A 26,626-nucleotide genomic window follows, 5' to 3' on the forward strand; every position below is an offset into this window, starting at 1 on the left:
TCACGGCCAACGGGTGTGTTCGACGTGTTTCTGCGACACGAATAGCGCTTTTTTTTCTAACTTTCCTCGCCGACAAACTCTTTCACAACCTTCAGCCTTACGTCCATTAGTGTTTCAGTTTCTTCCCGATTAAGAATTCATAAACAATTTGGACCGACTACGATTAGCAATAAATAATCTGCAGACACTTATGTTGACTTCGAAGCTTCTGCATTATTTTTATAGAAAGTGTTGTAAGGATGACTTTCCTTTCAATCTTAAACGATTGAAAGATGATTTTTAATCAATCTTTATGCCAATTTCTATTCTCGTTGGTTAGTTTGTAAACTCTTTTATGTATATCGCAAAGTAAGAATATGTTTCGTAATGATGTAATATTGTTCTTTATGACATTGAATGAAAAAAAAATTGAATAGAAAAAAACTTACTGCACGACTTTTTCTATAATACATAGCTGCTTAATTTTTTAATATCTATCTCTCTTTTTCTTTCGTTTTTTTTTCTTGATAATCTTACGTTCTCTAATGTTATCTACTGTTAGCGGTAGCTTTTCGAATGTAAAAAATATTTCGCGACAATTCTATTTTAATTTCTATAACGATATTTAAATTATTCAAGTAAAGTGGCTATAATCTTTTCAATTTCCAGTCTTTCTTCTAAAGAATGTATATGTCTACGACGCAGGAAATAAATGTTATCGAGTTACAGTAAATTCTCCCCCAATTGCCCCTCGGCTTGTAAATAAAAATGGACAATTTTGGAAGAGGAGATACGATTATTCGTGCCTCGCGGCTCGTTTTTTATAATTGCCGATTGTCAACACCTATAATGTATTACATGTTTCAAATGAGCCCAAACGTCTGTATAAATTGGTCTTCCGTATGAATCACCTGTTCAAGTTGGTCTGCCAGTCAAAGGACACGCTGAACACGAAAATCGCTCACGTCCGAATGTTCACGGACAGGAAGAAGTTAATTGAATTCCGAAGGTCGACCGTGGAATATCAATTTGATTATAGTATGAGGTGTCTTGCCGCGGGATTCGTGCACGCTAGATCCATCACTGTCCCAGACGAAGAGGAAACCGGTCAGTCAGTGTCTCGCCAGTAGGAAGAACGAATATTTAGCAGGTTCTTCGAGCAGACACGCGCTTTTTTCTACGAATGATACTAATTTCGAGTGCAGTTTGCAAGATCTTCTCTGGGTGAAACACGGTGCAATTTTATTGATACAATTTCCTACCCGCAGTCAAGTATATTAAAAACAAAAACAAAAAATCACGATGTTTCGAAATCGGCGAAAAATCGAGCGAACGTTGAAATACATCCTAGGCTGCGGATTATTTATAGTGATCGTTAGGTTAACGATTCTTCGCGTGGGTGAAGAAGATAGACCGGTGGCTACGCTCGAAGAATTGAGCAAATTAATGGTGCGCCCATAATTCTAAATTTTAATCTAAACGCGTAATAAATATAACGCGGAGTTTTGTCAGTGATTGCAAATAATAGTATAGTTTTGAATTCTTTAAATGGTTTCACCGATTTGCATTTGGTCTAATTCCGTTTTTTTCATAAATGCATAAAATCCGCTCTGGTTACCGATAAATTGATTAAATTACTATCTTTTCGTCTGGTAACAAGAATTAATGTTATTCAGGTGGAGGCGGAGGCAGATAATTTTAAGCGGCTGGCGAGAGTCACAAACACGTGCAAAAATTATAATCTAGGATCGTACAGAGATCCTAATAAACCTGCGATCTTCAAACATCCGCCCGCGCCGCAGTACGCTGTCTTTTACATAACTAGGTTCGTCGATCGATTAATTAATACCACTAATCACAGTACTCGGATGATCACGATCCAAATATTGACTTAAAAGTACTATAACTAGATTTCACGTATTTGTGATCAAAGTCAAGAAATTTAATATGAGATACGGTAGAACTTCGCTTATCCGAATTCAAAATTGGTCCTCCTGTAGTTTCATCGTTATTATTTGGAATAATCGGAAATCTAAATAACAAAGATCGAGGATAATCCAGTTCGGTTAACCGAGATTCTACTGTACCGAAATTTTAATTTAATTTTCATCGAAATTATTAAAAAAAAAAAACGTGAATGTACACGTGGATTCTGTATCTTGCAAATTAATAGATTGCCTTCGTGCAACATTATTTGTCGAATAGATCGCATAATCTATCATACTGTCCGATTTACAAAGCCGGCAGCACAACGTGGATCTACAACTTGTGCCTTCTGATGAATGTGCGAGAAGACGAACTGAACAGTGGAAAGGAGCAAATATCGGCGATCGCCAGGAGAGTGATACCGGAACTTGAGTATCCAGAAGCTGAAAAGGTGAGAAGAGTGAGAAGGCACAAAATTTCTTCGGATTTCGTTTCACAACGGCGGACCATATCTAAACTAAATCAAAATTCTACCCAACTTCCCTTTCCTCGGTACCCATGCGCGAAAACAGGAATTTGCATAAACGTTCGATAAAACGACATTCTACTGCACATAATTCTTGTGCATTAAGAATGAAATTGTACTAAATTTTGCCACGATAATTATCCAATTATTAACTCGCTGAATAAACAGCTTCATTTCACGTAGTTCCGAGAAGAGCTAAGCAACTTAAATCTTTACATATTTATTTGTAATAACCTTGATTAAATGCGAACAGTTTAACCTCTCAGCTGCGTCGACCAATCTTTAATTTCGTATATATTTTATCGATCACGCTACGTCCAACTTCCTTCGACAGGTTCATCTATGATTATTCGACAAAAATTGTCGTTAAAATTGCCATTTCTATATGACGACTATAATCCACAGCTGAGACGTTAAAAATTATTGGAACCAGAAAAGACACTATTCTAAAGACATCCTGACATAAAAGATACAAAAATGGTGCATCGATGTATATTAGGTTGTGTAATAAATCAATTCGCGGACTTCCGAGGAAACTTGCACGAATTTGAAACGATAATTCGAATGAATTTTGAGATATGTTCTTGTGGGGCTATTTCTATGCAACTTAGCTTAAACGAAAGCTAGAAGTGTATACTCTAAGACATGGTAGATTAGACTGCAAAAGAACGACGAGAATGAGAAGTTATGAAAAAAATAAAAAGAATTGTCCTCTGACATCGTGGGGTTTGCAAAATTTAAAAGAAAAGAATAGATTTTAAGATATATTCTCGTGGAGTTGTATCTATGCAACTTACTTAGCTTAAATGAAAGCTGGAAATGTCGACTTTAAGACAGGACCACGTGCAGACCACGACTGCACGGTACCTATCTAAAATGTGAATCATGGATTAAAAAATGAATCCAAAACATGTGCCACAAATCGTTCCTTGTAAAAAGGTCTGTAGATTCTCGCAAGGCTATTTGCAAGAACATCCCATTCGAAGGGTACACAAAGATAAAAGAAAGAAGGGTAATGCCGCACCGCGGGTCACTCTGCAACGAGAATTGTGTCTTCGAGTAACGAGACCGGTGTTCGGCGAACAGCCCGGCGATAAACGAGCACGGGAAAAAAGAGTTGGTCAGCCAGTTTTTCGCCTAATTGTAGCATGCGCTGTTCGATTAACGAAATCGTCGAGATCTTCGACAGAATCGGCCCGCGAACGTAACAAGATCTAACACAAGGAAAACTGGTGCAGGCGCTGAGGGGAACGAAGAAACTGCTGGTGGTAAGGCACCCATTTGAGAGATTGCTGAGCGCGTATCGCGATAAGCTGGAGAACTCCGTGGCTGGAAGGGAGCACGGGACACTTCACTTTTATCGGAAATACGGCGGCAAGATTGTTCAAAAGTATCGCGGTGAGTCACGGCAAAATATCGACCGCGATATTCCCTAACGTCGCGTTCCCATGGTGTGCCGGTACACGTGCGAGATTTCTGGCTCTCCTCTGACCAATGTAAATACACCGACCGCGATCAAAACGTTTATTGCGAGACAAACAGCTTCAAACTGATTAGAATTTTGCTATAAGATTAAAACTTGTTAACCTACTTTTCATAGATTGCAAAACAAAAGCATGAAAACATGAGGAAATCTAAGCAAGCAGATCTTTGTTCCGTCGAGTATTAAATTTATTATTCTTGTTCCCGCTGCATTTTCATAGATTTGAAAACTTTATGTGCGTGTAGAGGTCCCAGGGAAACGTATTTTGCACTTGCAGAAGCATTTGGGATTGAAATAGATGCAAATTTTGTGCGCATAATTCATAATTTGTGCGATTCTTTTCGTTTCTCTCGCAAGCGGTTTGTAACACCATGAAACTCGGTTTCAAAATAAAATTAATGACTAGACTGCGGATCTTTATGCAAAATAATGAATCAACTGAATCTGAATCAATTAAAAGGTACAAGATTTGAATAAATATATATCTGTTTCTTTTTTTAATAATTTTAATAAATGGTGGAGAATGTAGGAATGTCCTTAAATTCTTTTAGCGTCTTCGTTGCCTGGAATTTTACGTAGTCAATTTTATCATAAATACTCAAAATCCGCAGTCTACTGATAACACACACGTGGTTTTGTTTGTACAAAATATTGAAACTACACTGGAATTATACCGTAGATGCTATCTAATCTTTTTTGCAAAGGAACGTTTTGACAATTACGAAACAGCCGTGTTTCACGAAGACACGCTAACGCCGGCGAAAAATGATTTACTGTTTCATTCGTTGAAAATATTGACTCTGCCGTTAATTAGTTTGATTTATTTAAAGGCAGGGATGTGTTTTATAAGTAGGGAGTAACCGAGTGTCTTGGAATGCAGAAATAATCATTTCTGATCGAGATATTACGTTTCCAGAAAAGAACTTCACGAGACCGCGCGATGACCAAGTGATCCGACAATATGGCGTCCCGGCGCCGAATGGGATCGAGCCTACGTTCAGAGAATTCGTGGAGTACTTGATCCACACGGATCTAGCCAGCTACGGAGACGATCATTGGATGCCTTATTATCTGTTTTGTACTCCTTGCCTCGTCGATTATGAGATAATTGCGAAGGTATGGTAAAAATGAAGTAACTTTAAGTATGAATGAAGTAACATCAAATTTCAATGCTACGATGATTTCTGTATATACTATTTAAATTATTCGATATAGAACAATATTAGAAAGTTTATTAAATAATACGCATAATAAAATGCATAATAAATGTATGCATTTGCAGCACATAGAAATGATAGAAAAATTTATATTGTATGAAAGTTAAAGATTTCAATGTACTTTCATCTCGTTTATAATTCGCAGGAATCAAACTTCAAGGAAAGAACTTTCTTTCTTTCTTTATCCTATTTTAATTAATTTAGACAAGTGCGTGTTTGCACGAAGATCTATAATTCGCTAATGATTAGAAAGAAATACATTGTTTTCCAGTCGATTTGTATTTTCTCGTTCCGCAGGTAGAAACATTGCGGCGAGACCAGATCTACGCGATCCATAAATTCGGGTTGCAGAAGTTAATTAAGCCAAGGTGGCGACACAGCGGAGGTCACTTGAATGCATCAAAAGTATACTTCAGTCAGCTCAGCCCGAACATGGTGGAGAAGCTCTACGAAAAATTCAAATTGGACTTCGATCTGTTCGACTACTCGCCGGACGTTTACTATCGATACGCGACTGGGCCATCACTCCGTCAATAAATTCTAATTGATACCGTCTGCCACACCTGTTTACACCTAAACGATCTAAAAATGCAATTTTCTCAAATCATTGCCTGTACGTTTTAATCATTCCTTGAATCGTTGAGACGATTGCTCTATCCTTCCTGATTGAATTTAAACGAGCATCGATCGTCTCTCCGCATGAGAATCGCTGGCGGCGCTAATCGACTCGCTCATGGAATATTTAAAAATCCAACTACACAATGGTGAATTCAATCCGGACCGGTTCCGAACTGTCGCGGCCACGGTAATCGCCGGTTGAAACACTCAACGGTTACGAAAAACAAAAAGAGCAAGAACTAAGGGGACGTGTTAAAGTCTGATAAGCACACGTAGCCTTAATTGATGGGGTTTAAATCACGTTACGCCACGCGACGAACTTTTGCCAACGAAATCGATTGACCTAGTTTCCCGCGGATGTATCAGAACGATCTGTCCCAAAGTCCTTCCCCTTAAACCGGCGTTAATAGGGGTCGTGAACGGACAAAGGAAAAAATATACGTCGACGATTACTGGTCAGTGTCCCTTCATTGATCCCCGGACGTTTATGTCAATAGAACATTACAATTTTTATGTCTACTCTAGAGTCCTCGAAGTGTACGTACACAGTCATTATTTATGAAGATAATTAGACGATAAATAACTTTACGAAGCCTTGTTTCAAATTGATTGGTGTGAGAATGCTTCCTATTGCAACAGTATTAACGCAGCTCTGCAAAATGCTTGGCAATAAGAGAATTCAGAAAGCAGAGAATATTAATGACTATAAAGATTATCGTGATTTCGGCTGTTGTTCATCAATATTTTTAGACATATTTTTAACGGTACTTTTTCCAGATCAATTGAATATTGTGTAAAGTCTTCCCATCTACACGAGCTACCATTTTGTTAAAGTCAGCTTTGTGTTTTAGAAACGGATCTGTCGCTTATTAGCAGGATCCAAGAATCTTCCTCTAAAATTAATCGTCAGGAGCTATGCAGCCAGTTAACACCTTTGAATTGCTAGCTAAAAACAGACCCAGGCTCCGCCATGCAAGTGCTATTTGATTAAATGTGTCTAGCATTTAGCTGACCTTGTTATGCAAATCCTCGAGCACCTCCTGGTCCACCAGACCCAGTTCCTCCCAGCTAGGCTCCTCGGACATCCTCTCCAACTCGTCGATTCCACGCACAGTGTTTCCACTTTTGTCACTGGCTTTATCACCATTCATCGATCGTTCACCGTCAATAACCTCCTTCGCCGAACTGCTCTTCAACTTCATGTTATCCACAGATGAAGCCTCTTCGTTGATAAAATCTCTGGTGCTAGGTAAACCATCGTTACGATTGTAACCTTCTTCATGATCCTCCACCGGAGATCCAAAGAACAAGTCCTTCTTGGGGTCTGCAACCTTCTCCTTTTCTTCGGAGGTCTTCTTCCGATCATTTTCAGTCGCAGTATCCCCCAAATCCTGCCTCTTATCCCACAGATTCTTCTCCTCTTTGATATTCTTCTTGTTCCGAACAGTGTCTTCCGGTCCCTGTGGGGTCTTCGAGCTCTTCGAAGTCTCCGAGCCTAAAATTTCATTTTGTTTCTCGTCCGAATTTATCCATTTGTTACCGACCAAGTGGTCTACATCTGGGACACTCTGGACAATTTTCCCAGACTCCTCCGACTTCATCCCCTTTGAAGGACTCTCCTCTGCGTCGTTCGACTCAAGGTCCTTCTTCTTCCTCGAGTCGGCAGGACTGCTGGTTCTAGCTAGTATGCTCTTCTTAGGACTCAGCTGTGCATTGTGCGTATAGACCTCTCTTTTAGGGCTGCTAGACATCGACCTAGTAGCCCTCCTAGGTTTCTCAGCTTCCCTCTGAGGGCTACAAGGCTGCGAGGAAGGCCTTTTCCGTGTCTTCGGCATCTTAGTCGCAGGGGTAACGGGAACCGGGATCCTAGTCTTCGGTGTCGCATCAACAGACTCCGTCTCGTCGCTGTCCGGTGTCCTCAGCTTCACTATTTCACCCCCGAAGTGCACTCTTCTAGGAGTCTTCTTGCGATCCGGAGACGAGTCCTTGTTTTCTCCGTCGTTTCTGACGTCTGTCCCGCTTTCCTCGTCCTGCTCCTTCTCGCTGTCTTCTTTCTCTTCTAGAATGGTCATCGTGATCGCCGTTTTCTCGTTAAACTTGATCTCAGTTTCCAGCACCACTCGGGCCGCGGGCATCACTCCGTTGTTCACCTCGTCTTCTTCTTCGACGATGCCCGAAGTGTCGCTGTCGCTCTCCTCCCACTTCCAGTCCCGTTCCTTGTCCGACTTCTCGACACCTTTATAAAAGTAGACTGTGATTAGAGAGACTATCGATTCAAGGATAGTATTCAAGGATAACTCAATTGTATACTTCAGTTTATGACTATACGGCTTTCACTTAGAACCACAGTGATGCAAGTGACATTTTCAAAATTTTAAATCATCGCTTAAGGCTCGGAACACATTGACTGTCATGCAATTATCAAAGTTCGTGCAATAATTAGTCTGTATGAAATAAAAATTATCTAATTACAAGCCTTACTTCATTTCCTACGATTTATATAATGGAATAAATATAATAATATAATAGAATACAATAGAATAGAATATTGAGTATAATAGAGTATAATATCCAAAGACTACCGGAGACCCATTGCAATGCCTCACCATCAGTGTTCTTCCTCTGCGGCTTCCTGCTAGACCTAACGTTATAAATCTTCGACAGGACCTCGATGTTCCTCTTCAACTTGTTGTCGTAGTCCTCCAAATAGCTCTCGAACTCGTCGACACCGACAGCGTCTCTGATCTTCATCAGCGACTTCAGCACAGCTTCCTGATGCGGCACGTGAGCGAGTCTCGATGCTAGAACGATCGTCGCGTCCTTGACGAGCTGGGTGCTAGCGGAGGGACCATTCGAGGATGGGAACAGCAAAGACGGCACGCTCAGGATCACCCCTGTCGTGACGTTCGTCTGGAAGGAGTCCCGCGCCTCCGACCGGTTCAGCCCATCCTGAAGAATCTGCCGAGACAACAACGTGTCCGACACCCAATGCAATTGCGTTCTCGCGATCGATGGATCGGATAGTGGGGATGAGCGAAGTGCAAGGTCGCGACGTGCCCGCGCATCAACATCAACGAATCAACGTGTTAATTCATGAGATTTTCAGACCCCGACTCTGCCGATCCCCGCAATACCGTCCAAATACCTTTCTGCAATGTTTTACTACAGGTACGGTTTTCAGAATTGTTCCGAAGGTCGCTTGAAGTTCGACATAGGGTACTGGAGCCAGTTACTGTGGAATAGCCAATTACTTTAGTCTATTTATAAGTACAATTAACTTTATATTTATCGAATATGTCACGTCAAATTTTTACCATCCAAATTCAATTATTTATTTGTTAAAATTAAACATGTAAAAAGCAGAAGTAAAAAACAGAGTAGCTTAACAGAGGTAGATTCTTTAGAATGCAAGGTGCGATAGGGGATTTAGTCTATTTTCTGGTCAATTATTTTGTCCGATACTATTGGGTTGGCAACTAAGTAATTGCCGATTTGTTCAATGAAATAAAAAATTTTTTTTTACTTGGAATGAAGTTTAATCTGTAATGTATTTTCCATTTTGTTCGATGACCTTTTGCCATCTCTCTGACAACTTGAAAATTCCACGCTCGTAGAAAGTCTGATCCTTTTCGACCAAAAACTGAGTTAAGTGAGATTTTACAGCATCATCATCATTAAAAGTTTTATCACGAAGGGAGTTGTCCAGGGATCGAAATAAGTGGTAATCCGATGGCGCGAGATCAGGGCTATATGGTGGGTGTAACATCAATTCCCAACCAATATCCATCAATTTTTGCCGAGTGGACAAAGACGTGTGCGGCCTAGCATTGTCCTGCTGGAAAATGACACCTTTACGATTGACCAATTCTGGTCGCTTTTCCTTGACCGCTGCATTCAATTTATCCAGTTGCTAACATTCACGGATAATAAAAAATAACATAATAATAATAATAATAATAATAATAATTTTATAATATAACATTTACGGATATCATAAAAATGGGAGTGAGAGACATCTATAACTGACATCGGCGATTACTTAGTTGCCAACCCAATATCTCCAGTACTTCTGGTTGTTCTTCAGCTTCCAAGGTTTTATCCAAATCAAAGAGGTTCGCGGATCTTTGAAATCGAAATAGAATACTCACCCTTTTGATAGTGTTCTCGCGATCGTGACTGTGAACGAGAAAAACCCGCAACGCGTCCAAGGCACCCTTTCGCACCGCCGGCGCCGGGTGGCCCAAATTATTGACCAGCTCCGGTACCACTGGTTGCATGACCTTGTCCACGGTGTCGGCATTCAAAGTCGGCAGCACGTCTATCAGCACGCGAACTGCGTGTTGACGCACCTCCCATTCTGGATCACGCAGTCTCTCCGAGATCTCCAGGAACGTGAGACGAGTGTCGACCTCGCTCGGGAACTTGCGAGTTCGCACCTGCATTTACCACACATCATTCGCCAAATGATTCGTACATCGATTCATCCACCTATTCCATAAGAATGAATATCAAATATGTCGACATCGAGTCGTTACATTTTTCAAGTCCATTTTCAAAGTCCACCTAAGAAAGAATGGATATCTGGGTAACAGTTTGAAGAGAATAGGATCTCTTGGCAAGTTTTCCTGAAAAAAATTAATGAACGTCTTCTGAAAACAGGTGTTTCGTTGAAGAATATACGTACTGGATGATTTGTAGCAATTTCTTTTGCTGTGAAATCTTGAAAAATGGCCGAGTAACACAACCTTTACTCTAATACAGTTCTCATTGTTAAGGCTTTCGACTAATTAGTTCAGAAAAAAATGCCCAAATATCGTGTTCTTTCAGATTGTTAGCTAGACACGACCCTCAGGGATTAAGGGTTAAACTACCAGTGCTTTTGTTCCTCTATCGAGGCTGTAGCTTTGGCAGAGTGTACGATACTGACCACGTGTTCCCAGAGAGGAGTGAGCTGTATAGGCTGTCCGTTCGGTGAGGTCAATGTCATCTTTCTTGAGTGTCGATGACGATGACCTCGTCGGGTCGGTGTCTCAGGAGTCGAGCAGAAATCGAAGGGTGCCAGCTGCGCAGGAAGGGCCGTGGGATCCTTCGGGGGCTGCAAAGGCCCCGTGTCCGTCGATCCTGTCATAGATGACGAGAACTCGAAGCACTCGGACATACCACTACCCTACGTCTCGTCCCTCGGGCACTGCGGGTTCTTCACCATCTTCTTCTTCGGGAACCGATTCCTTGATTCCAGATCGTTCATCGAGTCACGCGAGGACAGACCTGATCGACAGGATTCGTTACATATTTACGAGGCCGCGCTATCAACGCCTCCGACCGTTACGATTGCACTGTAATTACATTCCTGAATCCTCGCAAGACGGTGGTTGTGTCAACTTTGACTCAGATTGTCTAAATCGTTCGCTTGATTACTCAATTTCCGGCAATGAAATCAAATAAATTGCTGTCGCATTAGAAACAACAGAACATTTTGCAAGAAACATCTTGAAAAATATGTATTGAAAAATTGCTGAATGAAGCTCAGGATTGTTATAAACCAACTGTTAATTGTATAATTGTGAAAATGGTCCGCCCCTCCGAGGGTTGATCGGTGAGAATTCATTTTTTTGTTACTTTAGGTTCTCAAGACAAGACTGCGAATGGCTGAATATTATGAAACATCTTTCACGTACAACGATGATACCGTTTTTTAGCTGCTGGATTTCGTTGCTCACATGTCACGAGCTTAATTATTCGCAGTAGGATAGTAGTCCAATCAAAGCACTCTGAGAAGGATGGGCAGACCCAGAGAATGGGTCAATATTGTCTTCGTACAGCGTAACAACACGGTTGATAGGATCACGAGAACTATAATTAGTCTCGCGAGTGCAGGGAACAAAAATAATTCTCGTTCCAAGTGTTGCGAATCGATAGTAAAAATTAGAAATTATCATAGAAAAAAAAGAAATTATCATAGAAACCACAGAAGAACGTTAAATTGAAAACAAATAAGAGCTAGATGAAAATTGAAACGATCCTAAAGACGGCGGAGCTAACGCACAAATGGCGAATTGACTCTTCAACCCCAGCGAGCGGGACAAACGGCACGGACATATTAAGTCAATTGTTCCCTCGCGACTCTAGATCGCCATGAGATATCAAGTCCGATTAAAATTGAATAATACCGCTGGCTCTGCGAGAGTCACGTCCCGAGGACGAGACTGCTATATTCCCGGTAACCTGTAACGTTCGCTTCCGACTTCCGCAGTGATCGATCAGCGATATTTCCTCCATTTCCGGCACATGCTGGCTTACGAATGTACGAAATGATTGACATTAGCGAGACTCTAACCAGTTAGCGACTGACGCACACACGGCTTCCGGTCTCGGTTACAGAATCAATCACAGCGGTCACGGAACATGCTTCGATATTCGTTTGCGAGATACGCGGGGGATGTCACCCCCCGATGCAAATTTCAACGTCTGACAATTCGTGATGCATAGTTTACGGGAAAACGTCTTGCTTCTCTGTCCAGTTCGATTCTTCTTGGACAGGTGTGTCCCTCTTGAAACAATGCTGATACAACGAAGGTAAGTACCAAAGGGATTAAGCATTGATGGAATTGTTGCTGATTTCGATAAACTTTAAACTCATTCTTGATTGAGTGATAATTTTGTACATTAATTGAACTGATAAGGGAAGGGAGAATTACAGGCAAGGGAGAAATACACCTCCCTCCCCTTCTCCTCCAAAAGTATTAGGACGCCTGCTGATTTAGTATAAATTGTAATTTCTCGTTCAGTTTAAGTAATGCTTTATGTCTAGTATTAAGTTTTATGGCATCGTACTGTCGAAAGTACACATTCAGTGAAAACGTATGCCGAGTTCATTTTGTACGAAACGTTTTCGAACTGCAACATCCATGATACCAAATAGGATAAAAGATAATAGACAAACTAATAAAACAGATGTCGAAGTTAGTTCAAGAAGTAATTATAAAACGCGGTGGGTATGTCGACGAAAAGAAAATTTAATTTTCTTTCATAAAATTGACGTTATTTTTATTACAATGTAAATATATATGTACTTGTTACAGTTTAATACAATTAACTTTGAAATAAATTGATGAAATTATAACAATTTTTGAATCAATCAAAATTGGATTGATAACGTGCAAGGGGAAATTATGTCTCTTCTGCAACGGAGTTGATGCAATAAATGGATAAAACTAATCACGCCTGGCTGCAATAAATTAGTAGATTTCTCTCTCTCTCTCTTTCTCTCTCTCTCTCTCTCTCTCTCTCTCTCTCTCTCTCTCTCTCTCTCTCTCTCTCTCTCTCTCTCTCTCTCTCTCCAGTCTATGCTCATTTTTAACTTACTCAGTTAAAATTAGACTAAGGTGTCAGGAAATATTTGAATGTGAGACCTTAGGATCCAGGAACACCCATCGCAAAGTGCCTATTACTGTGCAAAATTCGCAGAAAATCGAGTGGCTTTCCAGGCTGACATTCACTGGTAATTTCGCTCGTGGTCCTCTCACGTGCAGGTTTCGTGAATCATGCGAGCCTATCATTGTCGATCGCGGCTCGATTCAATTAATTATACAGGCAACAAGCTCGCTGATCGCCGATTACCTGAAAATAGCGTCCCAATCTCCCATATGCATGTTTACACCTGACGCGAGTGACACTTTCGGAATGGGCTCGTGATCGGGCACCGGGGGTAACTCGGCCGTGTAATTTTCATGTCGAATATTACACGAGGGAACGGTCGCCTAATCCAGCCCCCGGCGGCCGATATTATTAAGAAAGGAGAAAAAGAAAGCGGAAGAGGGAAAAAAAGGCAGGGAAGGAATCGAGGCGAAGTCGTGGAGTTTATCATCGGATCTCGCGACACGAACCCCACATAAAAGTAGTACACACGAAAGGCGATTGCATAATCCAAAGAAAACGTGCGTGCGTCTGGAGACCCGGCTGGGGGAGAGGGTTTGTCCTATCTGCGAGGCCGTGTAGTGGGTGAACACGTCCCTCCCTCGCTTATGGCGCGAAACATTTTCCCTTTTCGCGCCGTGCTTTTCCCTGAACCACATTTTCATGCATTGCCCTGCTGGCAATTATTTCGCTATTATCCCAAGTCAATTGCTGTGCCGGCAGCAATTTCGATCGTCTACCAGAAATTCGCCCCTAATCTAATCATTTCTCTCGGAATCGTTTGTTAAACAACGAATTTTCCGTTTATTTACTGTGAAAACCGTTGATACTCGAATCAAGTCTCTACTAGATGATTTCAAATTTTCCAACTGAACATCGAATCAAATTTATCGAATTCGATCTCGAATCAATTGCAATCGATTGTTTCGATCACGCTAACTTTTCGCGGTCTTTCATTTCTATTGGCTGTCACGTGACCATAAGACCGTTACATACGTCACCATAGACAGCTCAAGTCGATTCAAAACGTCGGGAGAATTTTTAATGCGCAGCTCCGTTACCTGGCATTCTGTTTAAAAAATAAATCTATTACTTAAAGAATATTTATTACCAATTTATTAATAATTTACCTACCGATAAATAATTATCAGTCTTTTGCAAATCAAAGATAAATAATTCAAGATTTTCTAACGGATTGTTCGAAAGCTGCAATGATTATAATTCAAGTGAGACAATTGTTAACCTGCTTGACAATATACCACGGTTAATTAAAAAAGCCTATTTGTAGGCCTTTACTGTCTAAAGTGTCTATGACTATTGACAGCAATAAATTTGGTCTGATCTGTCACGATCCCAAGAAAAGTACCAGTTAAGAAGCAGAGTTTATGTTTAAACTACCCTGCCGTGGCACAAAATACTTGTAACAGTGTAGAGCGCCACGGTTCTGTTCATTATAAACTATAAAAATCGCAGCTGACTTACCCGATCGTCGTACACAGGCGAGAACCAAAGAAGTTGTACGATATAACAATGCATGTGTCACACTTGCTACGCTGGTCACATTTATGAACTGATCGATTCGATCACAAACATTTCTCGATTCATCTGTAACAGTACATGTTCGATGACAGGCGACGCGGTGTCAAGGGACAACGATCCCAACGCGAAATTCACGCGACCACTGTCGACATGTGACTGCCCAAGAGCCGGTTCACCAAGCAAGGTGGTTTTGCAGCTACTATCGACCACCCTCCCCCCTCTTCGCGAAAAACGGTTTCACATAGTTAATCGCTACCACACTGCGCGGCGAGGCAATAGCAAATGCAATAGGACACCCCTTGGATTTTTCGCGCCTTTCGAAACGAGCGATACCAATTTTTTTAATAAAGTATACCATCCGCATCCCTCTAATACAGAAGTGACTATTATTCGCGTCGTTTTCCAGCAATTATACCACACATATCGCAATATTCTAATGCGTTGTTATAAATCCTCATTTATCCATAGAATAACCCTCTTTTCGTTTTATGACACTATCACTGCCTTCGCATAAAATCGAATGATGATAAACAACAAATAGGGATTATACTAATAGTTACAATAACATTGTGGTACCTCGAAGTATAACACTTTTCTTGAAATTTCAATAGAAACTGCACTTTAAATTCGAATATGCAGCTATGATATGTCAATTAAGGTTACCCAATCAAATCAAATGTATGATGTAATGACAGTAACAGAAGTGCTCTCATGTGGAGAATTTTGGAAATTCGCTTACGGAATTTTATCCGTAAAAAGTAATTTCGTGGAGAGTATAAGAATCATTTTTCTGTATTAACAACTAGTTAATGTACTATTGATAAAAATAGTAGAGTGTATTCTTCAACCCGTGTGAACGTACCAAGAATATTAGCATATCATTGATGCCGATAATTCGAAATTTTCCCGCCAATTAACGTTTTGATAGAACCCGGGACATTCGATTTGAATTTATATCAAATGATCGAGTGCAATGTTTGCACTTCAGATAAAATAGCATAGATAAAATAAAATTTGTATAATTGATTATTCTAACGGTCCACCCGTATATACGAAAGATACATTTTGTAACTAGAAAGTACCGTTTACACGGACGGAATTACAGAAGATAAGAAACTTGTAAAAATTCAATACTTTAAATTTTTAATAATTTTTAATAATTATAACAATTGTAAATATTCGTAGTTAAAGTAAGTTTAATGTGCGATTAGTAAATTTACATATTTCATTTTATAGAAAAAACGCTAATGATTCAGAAGAAACCACATGTATATTTTTTGTATACAATAGAAAACAATAGAAAATAATTTAAGTATGAATGTGTGGTTTGTTTACAATTTTCTCGCACATAATGTTTCCACTTACTTATTATAGATGCTAAAATAATCCACGATATTTTGTAGACAATAAAGGTAGAACTATCTTTCAGTCTGAATGTATATAAATATGTATATATAATGTATATAAATATAGAATAATAAGAAAGAGATTGAACTCATAACGATTAATACTTTCTTAACATTCTACACTGGTTTCTGCGAATACAGAATGACCGCACAACTTACCATAACAATAGAAATCACTGTGTTTAAGTAAATAGGAATACTGAACATTAACCAACATAAAACTGCAGTAAACACCAACTCTAATGCACTGGCGAATGTTTTTAGTATAGAGTTCAAGCACTTCAGGAAAAAGCTCGTGATTATTCCAATTGATGCGTTATTCAACATAATTAACATAACTTTTGGTTGTAGCAATACATTAGGATGAATTTCACTAAACACATCTGACGAACTACTCTGCGAGATGTATAGTACCATAAGTATTACAAGATTACAAAAAATGCTGTCGATGTACATAAATATATTTTGTATGAACATATTAATATTCGCCCCTTGTTCTTTTAGCAGGTATTCATTGTATACCCCGGCCAGACAGGAGCAAATTGCCTGAAAATTTTTAAATGTTCATGTCAAACTTTACTGAATGCTATACATTACTATACACTGACTGCATATTGAACACACCTGTATAAATATGAGGAATATATTACTAGTTAGATTAATTTTGCTACTAAGAATGTTAACATCAAAATCCAGATCTATATATTTTACCATACATCCGATGGTCAATATTATCAGCGATAGCCATTGTTTCATTGATAATTTTTTATTAAAAATTACCTGTAAGAAACAATTTTTTAGAAAAAATTTTAGCTGTTTTGAGTCATATGAAAATCCTGTTTTAGTACCTGGAAAATAATTCCAGTAAGGACAACACGAAATTGCAACAACACATAGTAAGTTGTTGGGTCAAATGCAGCCAAGTTAATGAATGCCAGATTATTGTACAGACAGTACAAAAATGAAGGTATCATATATAATAGTAGCACTAAAACAAAAATGATTCCAATAATAATCATTTTGTTCAATAAAATTCAATGTTAAAGTCATTGGATTATTACACAAATACTATTTAATACTTGCAAAAGTAAAATTACTGGGGCTTATCTTATCTTTTCCTTGGTTCGCTCAAGGTTTGTACACAAATACAATGTTTTAGATAGCATATGTGAACAATTAAAGCTACTTTTTCCTTCTAAGCGATTAATTCTATATTATAGGCTAAATGTTTCAATAAAATATAAGTCTAGAATAATTGAATCACCTACTTCATAAACTTTACATCCCGTGAAAATATTTATTTACCTTTTTTATTTCCTGTGGCTTCTTGGCAAAGACTTGTAACGCTATTACTATAAATACAATGATGATTCAATAACCTGGATCCACAGTTTATTCAATTCGCAGAACATCATTTTACTTACTCTTTGCAGTATAATATTGTTGAGACAATCAATTTAATTACTTCAGTCATTAACACTACCACAACAATATTGTATTCATAGTTCCCATTTCGCTGTGACCAAGTTACAATAATACCTAAAATAAAATTAATTATTTAACAACATTGTTGACTAATTGATTAATTATTTAACAACTTAGTTGATGACAATAAAAATAGTTGATACTGCTTAATAAAAAATTATAACTGTCTTTAATACGTTATCATGTGTGTGTTACCAAGCAAATCCTAAACCGGTAAATACTACATTACGAAAAATAAAAATAAAGTACTTAACCATACGAACATTACCCTGGTTCACGAAAAGTGCAATATAAGAAACAAAAATGACAAAGCTCCATCTTCCTGGAAATAATTCTCCCCAATTTATAGTTCCCATTGCAGACTGCAGACTTTATTAATTAATGTGGTTATGTTAATAATATTTGTATTCATGGATTGTGACTACCGCATCCGATAGGTACCAAAGTCTCAAACCAACTGATACCAACTGATGTCAACTGATATCAAATGCATGTGGAATGATATCACATGTTTGTGACGTTCCAGACGTGACGACGTAACAGCAAAAGGCGGGAAGATTTCATGTATGTATGTACCACGTGTTACTACAATTGCACATACAAGAGTATTCTTATTACTATGTTAGAAAATGGGATAGTTCTTAGTAATAAAACTTATATGGTAAATATTTACTTAATCTTTTTATCTTTTTTACCTTTTAGGAAAATATTTACTTTGCATTTATTATGAATATGGTATCTGTGTAATAAGACAATAAATATCAATACTACATGGCCATGATCGAGATAGAGCTAATTTTCAGAATAATTTACAAATAAATATTGTACCATTATCTGGGTACATTAGATTAGAAGAGTTACGACAATGGTGTGATAATAGATTAAGAGGTAAAGTAAAAGAAACATTTTGAAAATATATAATATATATACATAATAAAAGTCAATAAATCTTGTTACACAAAGTAAAATACATTTATAAGAATTCTATCTATCCTTTTATGAGAGCTTTGTACCTTAACAAGAATATAATTTTATTTTATAGTTCTAAAGCTAATAGAGTAAATAACATTGAAAAATTATTTTAAAAAGCACCTATACAATGTACAGAAATGTTAATAAATGAATTGGAAAATATGTACTGGCATTCACGATGTTGTAAGAAATGATCGCATGTCACACTTTATCTTAAGGTACGCATTCTCATTTGAACATATAAAGAAATAATAGTTCCTCAGACAAGAAACAAAATTATTTAGATGAAGACTTCCTTTTTTAGATAAAGGTTAGATATATGTATTCACTGATGTCAATGGTCTTCAATAATCTGTTGTTAGTATTAAGTGTAAACATACTGTAAATATTATATAAATGTTGTATCAATTTTCTATATTTGTCAACCTTTTTGTTCTATTGTAGAGAAGCCAAGAAGTAATGTTGGAGATCGAAGAAGATTTAATATTGTTTTCTACTGAAAATATCGATGATATAAAATTTTACAAAACATATTTTGGTAGTGCAATGAAATCAGTTAAGAAATGATAAATATTTTTAAAAGATGATATTGCTTATATACCAAAAACAAAAATATTTTTATTAATTATTCCTGCATTTAGGAAAATATTAATTAATGGATCAAATGCATCAAATGCCTATGGTGATGAGAGAGTGATACAAATTTTAAAAACATTATCAAATTTTATTAGAATTTGAAAATTCAATTATAACGAATTCCATGCTAATATTGGTTTAAGAGACAATCGTGGTTATCCATATAAATATATGGAATTACATGTTCTTAAAAATACCCTTTCTAAGTGAGAACTAGTTCAATCAGATAATCAACATTTTAAACGATTATGAAAGAGAAATAAAAAATATATAATAGGAAATGATTAATCTTTAATCATATTATTCATTTGTACTCAAATTAATCTTCCATTTTAACTATCTTAGGTAATATTAATATATCTATTTACTGTAAGCATTTTTTTGTGTATATGTAATAGGAAACGTGTTTGATCATCTAAATGTGTTCTTTGAATATAGTCATAAAAAAATTAAAACTGTATGCTTAGATAAGTTTCGTAGGAAACACAATTAAGTTTTAAAACATTCTTTAAAAATTTTCTATATACATATATTGATTATTTTAAGTACAGAAGCCTAAAATGAAGTCTTGTACACTTGAAAAACAGTATAACTTTTTAAAACTGGACTAAACAATTTGAATTTTGTTTAGGTGGTAGAGGGATTGATCTATTAGGTAATGACTATAATACTTTTTAAAAATGTTGCTATTACAGTAATCGCTCCCCAAATGTCAAAATTTTGCTATGCCATGAAAGTCGCCGTGCTATTGCTACGGCCCTGTAGTTTATCGATTTTCTTGCTACGCCGATACTAAGGTTCGACGGAGCCTGTGAACACATGAGTTGCTGCACGCGCCGCGGCCCCTTTGACTTGAATTTCCGGAAGACAACTCATAATAGAATGACATAACTTTTTTTAATCATAACATTTTAAAACTGATTTTTTTTTAACATATTGCTGATAGTTTTTTGATAAAAATGAGATCAAACATATGGTTAGAACAGATATTTCCGATTACAATAAAATCAAACACGATGTAGTTTCGATTACATTTATTTACTTAATACTTAATGGGTAATTCACTTTATTATATTATCGCTGTGATTATGTAAGTAAAATACATTGTTATACATATTAATAATAAACTGTACATTAAAAAACTGCATTGATATACATAATTAGGTAAGAGCAAAATTATACATATACTATATTGAATTGTTTCATGGCGTATCATCCTTGGAATTGTGTACCATCGTGACCTACAATGATGGTTTTCCTACATTTCCTAATAACAAATAATATAAAAAAAATTAATTTATAAACGATTCATATTCAAATTGGTAGCAAATTTTTACCATTGTATGAATACGTACTTAATTAATTAACTCTCCGTGCCCAAGAAAAATATTTTTATTCCCTGCACCATGCATTGTATGCAAGCTGGTGCTTTTGCACTATAAAATGTCAATCTCTCAAATATTACACGTAATTCATTGTTCTCAATTTCGTTATTGCTCCCTTCATAAATTATTTCTTGCGGTTCTTCTTGAAGTTCTGCCGCTTCTTGTTTTATTTCTATGTCTTCGTCCTTTCTTTCTGCTTCCTCACAGTTTAATAAAAAATGTGTAACATGTGCCGGGGTGCATTGTTCTCCTGTGATCTCACTTATCATGCTTTGCCAATCAAGTTCAAACTCTCTTGTTTTCGATCGAATGGAACTACTGGCAGGATCAATAATTTTATTCCATACATTTTTAATATCTCCCTGCGTAATTTCTGACCAGGATTCGGATAATATATAAATGCAGTTTTTTATCGTGTAGTCGGCATAAAATTCATTTATTCCCCCATCATACGTCAAAACACGTTGTAGAAGTTTCTGGCGGAAAACTCTTTTTGTTTTTTCTATGATTCCTTGATCCATCGGTTGAAGAATAGACGTTGTATTGGGTGGTAAATACATAATTTTAAAATCTCGATCTTCGTGCAGCGAAACTTTATGGGCTTCACAATTATCTAACAATAGGATTACTTTTCCTGATAATTGTTTTACCTCCTGATATTGTTTTACAGATGGTTTGAAATGGTTTTCAAACCAATCTAAAAATAATGTTTTATCCATCCATGCATTTGTCTGCGATTTAAAAATTACAGGCAATGAAACTTCGTGTTTCAAAGCTCTTGGGTTTTTATATTTGTAAATTACAATGGGAGTAATCTTATGTGTGCCTAACGCATTTGCACACAAGCCAATTGTAATTCTATCTTTTTTCGTCTTATGTCCAGTAAGATTTTTTTCTTCTTCTTCAGCCAGTGTTTTCGTCGGAAGAGCCTTCCATACAAGTCCACTTTCGGCCATGTTGTAAACATTTTCCAAATTTACATTTTCTTCTTCTATTATTTTTTTAAAATTATTTACAAAAGCATCTGCTCCTTCTTGATCAGCATTACTTTTCTCTTCGTACATCTTCACTAAGCGTATGCCATGACGTTTTTTAAATTTTGCTAACCAGCCACTACTTACTTTAAATCGCGAACATGACGTCAAATTTTCTTTTAGTTCCGTCGCCTTTTTTAATATAACAGCATCGGTTATACGTACTCCAAGTGTTCTTCTTTGTACGAACCATGACAATAATTCTTTATCTATTTCGTCGTACTGTGGCTTTACTATTCTCTGTCGCTTAAGTTCGCGTTTACTTTTATCTGCAAACGCATTAATTTTTGTAGCATCTTTTAGAATGCGTTGGATTGTTCTGATGTTAATGGCATATTTCATTCTAATTTGTGCAGATGACAATCCTGTTTCTCGAAGATCCTTCAAGACATCCAAACGTTGTTGCATGTTTAATAACGTATATTTTTTTCTCGATGCCATAATATTAATATTAAAGATATGTATGTGTATGTACACAGAAATAGAGCGATTAAAAAGGATGATTACTAATAACGATATGAATTGCCACAATTTATATATCACTAATTATTAATATCACAAATAATAACACTTAACACTAAAAATTCATAATACCGGTAATAAACTACAATAACACAAAATGATCACTTTCGATGTGAGCCACAAGACCAATCTCAACGTCCGTTGATAGTCAAGACCGTACATTTTTTTTTAGTCGCCTTTTATACTGATTTGGTGGTCGAAGTGCGCAGCACTCAATGACTAATATTTTTCGATATGAAAAAGTGACCGAATCTTGGTTTTCCCGGGCGAGTGTCGCGTCCGCGGACCGCGGATGGACAAGTGCGACTCTTTACCAAACTTTTAACATGTTTTCTATATGCTCTTGTTTCATGTTTTTGTGGATTTTTTCTGCATAGAGCCATCGTGGTAAATTGACTTTTGCTTTGGTAATTGTTTCATTGCTTTATGAGTATTGCCGTTGTTACGCCGTAACAACGATTCGAACAGTAGAATCGACTTTTGTCCTCGCAGAAAAACCTGACTTCAGTTCCAGCCCTTGTCCTTCATCGCCAAATCTGCAACCCATCCGTTGTGCTATCGGCGCTGAGTTTCAAGGCCTCATATCTAAACAGTGTTGTTCTTCCTCAATGTTCGACCATCCTTAATCCGAAGCCTCTCAAAATTTCAATGTGATGGAAAAAGTACAGTGAACTGTTCCTTCGCACTCTCCGCCAAACGCGCGTAGTAGGCTCGTTGAATATCCGTCGAATGGAGGCATCTGTCCTCCGAATGCCGTCGAATAGAAGCAGTGGCGGATTAACCCCAAGGCGCATGAGGCGCTAATCTGTGATAAAAAAAAGTTTTGAATGACATCGGTACACATGAAAGTGAAAAGTCAAAAAACTGATGACTAATTTTAATATGTATGAAACAGCCCCGTTTATTATTACAAAGTATAAGTCGAACAAATAAACAAACGATCGAACGAACAAACAAACCAACAAACACACAAACCAACGATACAAACAAACTAATAAACTAACAAACAAACTAACAAAAAAACAAACAAACCAATCAATCAAACAAACAAACGAACAAACAATGAAACCAATGAAACAATCAAATTAACAAACAAACAAACAAACTAACGAACAAAGAAACAAACGAACTAACAAACAAGCAAGCAAACAAACAAAGAATCCAATGAAACAAACAAACAAACAATCAAACAAACAAACTAACGAACAAAGAAACCAATCAATCAAACAAACAAACTAACTTACTAACAAACAAACAAACAATCAAACAAACAAACCAATCATACGAACAAACAAACAAACAATCAAACAAACAAACGAACAAACAATCAAACAAGCAAACAAACAAACAAACAAGGAAACAAACGAACTAACGACGAACAACGACAAACAACAACGACAAATAACAACGACAAACAAACAACGACAAACAAACCACGACAAGCAAACAACGACAAGCAAACAACGACAAACAAACAACGACAAACAAAGAACGACAAACAAAGAACGACAAACAAAGAACGACATACAAGCAACGACAAACAAGCAACGACAAACAAGCAACGACAAACGAACAACGACAAACGAACAACGACAAACGAACAACGACAAACGAACAACGACAAACTATCACAAACGACGACAAGCAAACAACGACAAGCGAACAACGACGAACAACGACAAACAACGACAAACAACGACAAACAAACAACGACAAACAAACGACGACAAACAACGACAAACAAACAACGACAAACAAACAACCAACAACGAACAACAAACAAACAAACAAACAAACCAATCATACAATCAAACAAACAAACTAACTAACTAACTAACTAACTAACTAACTAACAAACAATCAAACAAACAAACCAATCATACAAACTAACAAACAAACAGACGAACAAACAAACAATCAAACAAACAAACAAGCAAACAAAGTAAATCTTTTTTTACAAGGTATTAAATTTAATTTGTTAAATGAAATGTCAGAATTTATTAACGATGGGAGGAACAATATTGAATTCACAGAAAAGGCTGCAAATTGACTAACAGCAAATAAAGATTATAAAGGAAGTAGACAAAGAAAAAGAAAAATACAATTTGATGAAACTGCAGTAGAAGATACCGTGTTTACAAAAAGAAGAAACTTTATTGTTAATGTACATTATGTCATATGCGACACTCTGCTGCAAGAAATACGGAAAAGGAAATCAGTTTACGACGATGAACTGTAAAACTTTCAGATATTTTTTTACTTCAATTTAGAAGAAGAGGTAATAAATTTCAAATCGAGAATTTGAAGAATATATACCATAAAGATATTGATACAGACCTGTTTTCAGAGATGAAGTTCATCAATTTTTAAGGTACCAGGAAAAAGAAGACACATTAAACCCAGAAGATATGTATACATTTAATTTTATTTATACATTACATACACTCAATGGACTCAGTCTTCAATGTAGAAACAGTTCTAAAAATATTTATCACTATGTCAATTTGTAATACGAGCGGAGAAAGATTCTTCTCTGTTTTAAAGAGAATAACAAATTATTTAGGAAATAGTTTCACCTAATTACATTTAAATTTTTTTATCCTGATGTTTATCGAAAATGATATAGTTAATACCTTAGGCCAATACTCGGAATGCTTCGGAAAGCAACATTAGGCAACGCCTCCTGACTATCGCCGCAGCGCCTTGCTCCCCGCGTTGGCACAATCGGCTGTGAGCGAGACGCTGCGTCGATAAGCCAATGCAAGCAACACGCTGCGGTGGTAGCCAGGAGGCAGAGCTTGATGTTACATTTTGAAGCATTCCGAGCACTGTTTTAGATTACGAAGAAATTATCAAGTAAGTTTTCAAAACAAAAGTCCAGAAAAGCTGTTATTTAAATTAATTTTTTAATATAACAAATAAAATTGTATAATTTTTTCGTATTAATAGTTTTCATTTTTAAATATAACCTTTTTAATAATGGCTCCAATTATCATAGAATGTCGTAGCATATTAACAGCCTCAATTTTGTATTGCGCCTCGGGCCCTATTACACCTTAATCCGCCACTGAATAGAGGCAATCTGTTGTCCGAATGCCATCGAATAGAGGCAATCTACCCTCCGAATATCCGTAATAGATGCATCGGTCCTCCGAATATCGGTCGAACGTAGGCCCGAATATCATAACTTCACTGATATCTTCTTTCGAACGACATACATACTTTCTTTGATGTTATCTTCAATATTTCACAGTTAAGAATCGGTTTTTCTAATGTCTTTTTCGTAAATAAAATAAGTTACTTGCTACGTATAATGAATACATATGGTCCAAAGCATGTAAAGTTACGTCATCGTATTTATTCTAGCATTACAATGTATTCATAGTAATGTACAGTAATGTCACCCCAAATGTCGAAATATTGGTCTACTATTACTGACGCCATGATATTGCTACGGCTCTGCAATTTATCGATTTCCTCGCTACGCCGATGTTAAGGTTCGACATGTGCTGCGGCACGTGCCGCGACTTCTTTGACTCGAATTTCCGGAAGACAACTCAGAATGATATAACTTTTTTTAATTATAACATTTTAAAACTGTTTCTTTTAACATATTGCTGATAGTTTTCTGATTAAAATGAGATCGAACATGACATCGTTTGGACAGATGTTTCTGATTACAATAAAATCAAATACGATATAATTATGATTACATTTATTTATTTAATATTTATTATGAAAAATAATATTCTATATTGAATTGTTCTATGGCGTATCATCCTTGGAATCGTGTACCATCCTGGCCTACAATGATGGTTTTACTACATTTCCTAATAACAAAAATATAAAAAAAATTAATTTATAAAAGATTCATATTAAAATTGCCAGCAAATTTTTACCATTGTATGAATACGTATTTACTTAATTAACTTTCCTTGCCTAAGAAAAATATTTTTATTCCCTGCACCATGCATTGAATGCAAGCTGGTGCTTTTGCACTGTAAAATGTCAATCTCTCAAATATTACACGTAATTCATTGTTCTCAATTTCGTTATTGCTCCCTTCATAAATTATTTCTTGCGGTTCTTCTTGAAGTTCTGCCGCTTCTTGTTTTATTTCTATGTCGTCGTCCTTTCTTTCTGCTTCCTCACAGTTTAATAAAAAATGTGTAACATGTGCCGGGATGCATTGTTCTCCTGTGATCTCACTTATCATGCTTTGCCAATCAGGTTCAAACTCTCTTGTTTTCGACCGAATGGAACTACTGGCAGGATCAATAATTTTATTCCATACATTTTTAATATCTCCCTGCGTAATTTCCGACCAGGATTCGGATAATATATAAATGCAGTTTTTTATCGTGTAGTCGGCATAAAATTCATTTATTCCCCCATCATACGTCAAAACACGTTGTAGAAGTTTCTGGCGGAAAACTCTTTTTGTTTTTTCTATGATTCCTTGATCCATCGGTTGAAGAATAG

At 36.9% G+C, this 26,626-nt stretch overlaps 4 protein-coding genes and 1 long non-coding RNA gene across 9 annotated transcripts in view; 2 read left to right on the forward strand and 3 right to left on the reverse strand.

Moving 5' to 3' along the window:
* The window catches only part of LOC117218507 (uncharacterized), a 37,847-nt gene extending 22,096 nt beyond the window's left edge, over positions 1-15,751 (reverse strand). Inside the window, exons 1-5 of one of the 4 annotated variants that reach the window (XM_076520921.1) lie at positions 14,648-14,948; positions 10,677-11,017; positions 9,898-10,185; positions 8,356-8,707; positions 6,763-7,985 (exon numbers count right to left, since the gene is read on the reverse strand). In XM_076520921.1, the coding sequence (XP_076377036.1) occupies positions 6,763-7,985; positions 8,356-8,707; positions 9,898-10,185; positions 10,677-10,907 (2,094 nt within the window). In that variant the 5' untranslated portion in view covers positions 10,908-11,017; positions 14,648-14,948. Of the gene's footprint in view, positions 1-6,762; positions 7,986-8,355; positions 8,708-9,897; positions 10,186-10,676; positions 11,206-14,647 lie in introns of those variants that run through there. The other 3 variants (XM_033466953.2, XM_076520923.1, XM_076520922.1) reach the window with 3 other exon arrangements.
* Positions 1,056-5,738, forward strand: LOC117218506 (carbohydrate sulfotransferase 11). Its single transcript, XM_033466951.2, has 6 exons — positions 1,056-1,428; positions 1,656-1,804; positions 2,185-2,356; positions 3,670-3,829; positions 4,831-5,030; positions 5,429-5,738. Exons 1-6 carry the CDS (start codon positions 1,282-1,284, stop codon positions 5,666-5,668), a joined length of 1,068 nt encoding a protein of 355 aa, XP_033322842.1. The 5' UTR covers positions 1,056-1,281; the 3' UTR covers positions 5,669-5,738.
* A 204-nt stretch (positions 15,752-15,955) lies between the features above and the next one.
* senju (UDP-galactose transporter senju) lies at positions 15,956-18,115 on the reverse strand. Of its 2 annotated transcripts, none has more exons than XM_076520931.1 (6): positions 17,864-18,115; positions 17,535-17,649; positions 17,416-17,462; positions 16,959-17,098; positions 16,735-16,890; positions 15,956-16,656 (listed from the first exon to the last, which is right to left on the reverse strand). In XM_076520931.1, exons 1-6 carry the CDS (start codon positions 17,949-17,951, stop codon positions 16,228-16,230), a joined length of 975 nt encoding a protein of 324 aa, XP_076377046.1. In that variant the 5' UTR covers positions 17,952-18,115; the 3' UTR covers positions 15,956-16,227. The 2 variants fall into 2 exon arrangements, with proteins under 2 accessions (XP_076377046.1, XP_076377047.1); XM_076520932.1 differs by having other exon boundaries at positions 17,850-18,115.
* A 63-nt stretch (positions 18,116-18,178) lies between these two features.
* On the forward strand, positions 18,179-19,484 carry LOC117218509 (uncharacterized). The gene is made up of 4 exons (XR_013033139.1): positions 18,179-18,483; positions 18,638-18,785; positions 18,872-18,924; positions 19,012-19,484. It is a non-coding gene; the product is annotated as an uncharacterized LOC117218509 (long non-coding RNA).
* A 738-nt stretch (positions 19,485-20,222) lies between these two features.
* Positions 20,223-22,963, reverse strand: LOC117218510 (jerky protein homolog-like). Its single transcript, XM_076520930.1, has 2 exons — positions 20,559-22,963; positions 20,223-20,470 (listed from the first exon to the last, which is right to left on the reverse strand). The coding sequence occupies exon 1, from the start codon at positions 22,061-22,063 to the stop codon at positions 20,567-20,569; it is 1,497 nt and encodes a 498-aa protein (XP_076377045.1). The 5' UTR covers positions 22,064-22,963; the 3' UTR covers positions 20,223-20,470; positions 20,559-20,566.
* Between the last annotated feature and the right edge of the window lie 3,663 nt (positions 22,964-26,626).

The sequence above is a fragment of the Megalopta genalis genome, chromosome 4 (genome assembly GCF_051020955.1).
Source record: "Megalopta genalis isolate 19385.01 chromosome 4, iyMegGena1_principal, whole genome shotgun sequence".
NCBI lineage: Eukaryota > Metazoa > Arthropoda > Insecta > Hymenoptera > Halictidae > Megalopta > Megalopta genalis.

Excerpts from the sequence above, each read along its gene's own strand:
- LOC117218506 (XM_033466951.2), top strand. The coding sequence starts at position 1,282 with ATGTTTCGAAATCGGCGAAAAATCGAGCGAACGTTGAAATACATCCTA. Across the intron at positions 2,357-3,669 it reads AGTATCCAGAAGCTGAAAAG|GCGCTGAGGGGAACGAAGAA; the intron begins GTGAGAAGAGTG and ends AAACTGGTGCAG. Across the intron at positions 3,830-4,830 it reads GATTGTTCAAAAGTATCGCG|AAAAGAACTTCACGAGACCG; the intron begins GTGAGTCACGGC and ends TTACGTTTCCAG.
- senju (XM_076520931.1), bottom strand. The coding sequence starts at position 17,951 with ATGGGAACTATAAATTGGGGAGAATTATTTCCAGGAAGATGGAGCTTT. Across the intron at positions 17,463-17,534 it reads ACAATATTATACTGCAAAGA|TAATAGCGTTACAAGTCTTT; the intron begins GTAAGTAAAATG and ends TTGTATTTATAG. Across the intron at positions 16,891-16,958 it reads TTACTGGAATTATTTTCCAG|GTAATTTTTAATAAAAAATT; the intron begins GTACTAAAACAG and ends TGTTTCTTACAG.
- LOC117218510 (XM_076520930.1), bottom strand. The coding sequence starts at position 22,063 with ATGGCATCGAGAAAAAAATATACGTTATTAAACATGCAACAACGTTTG.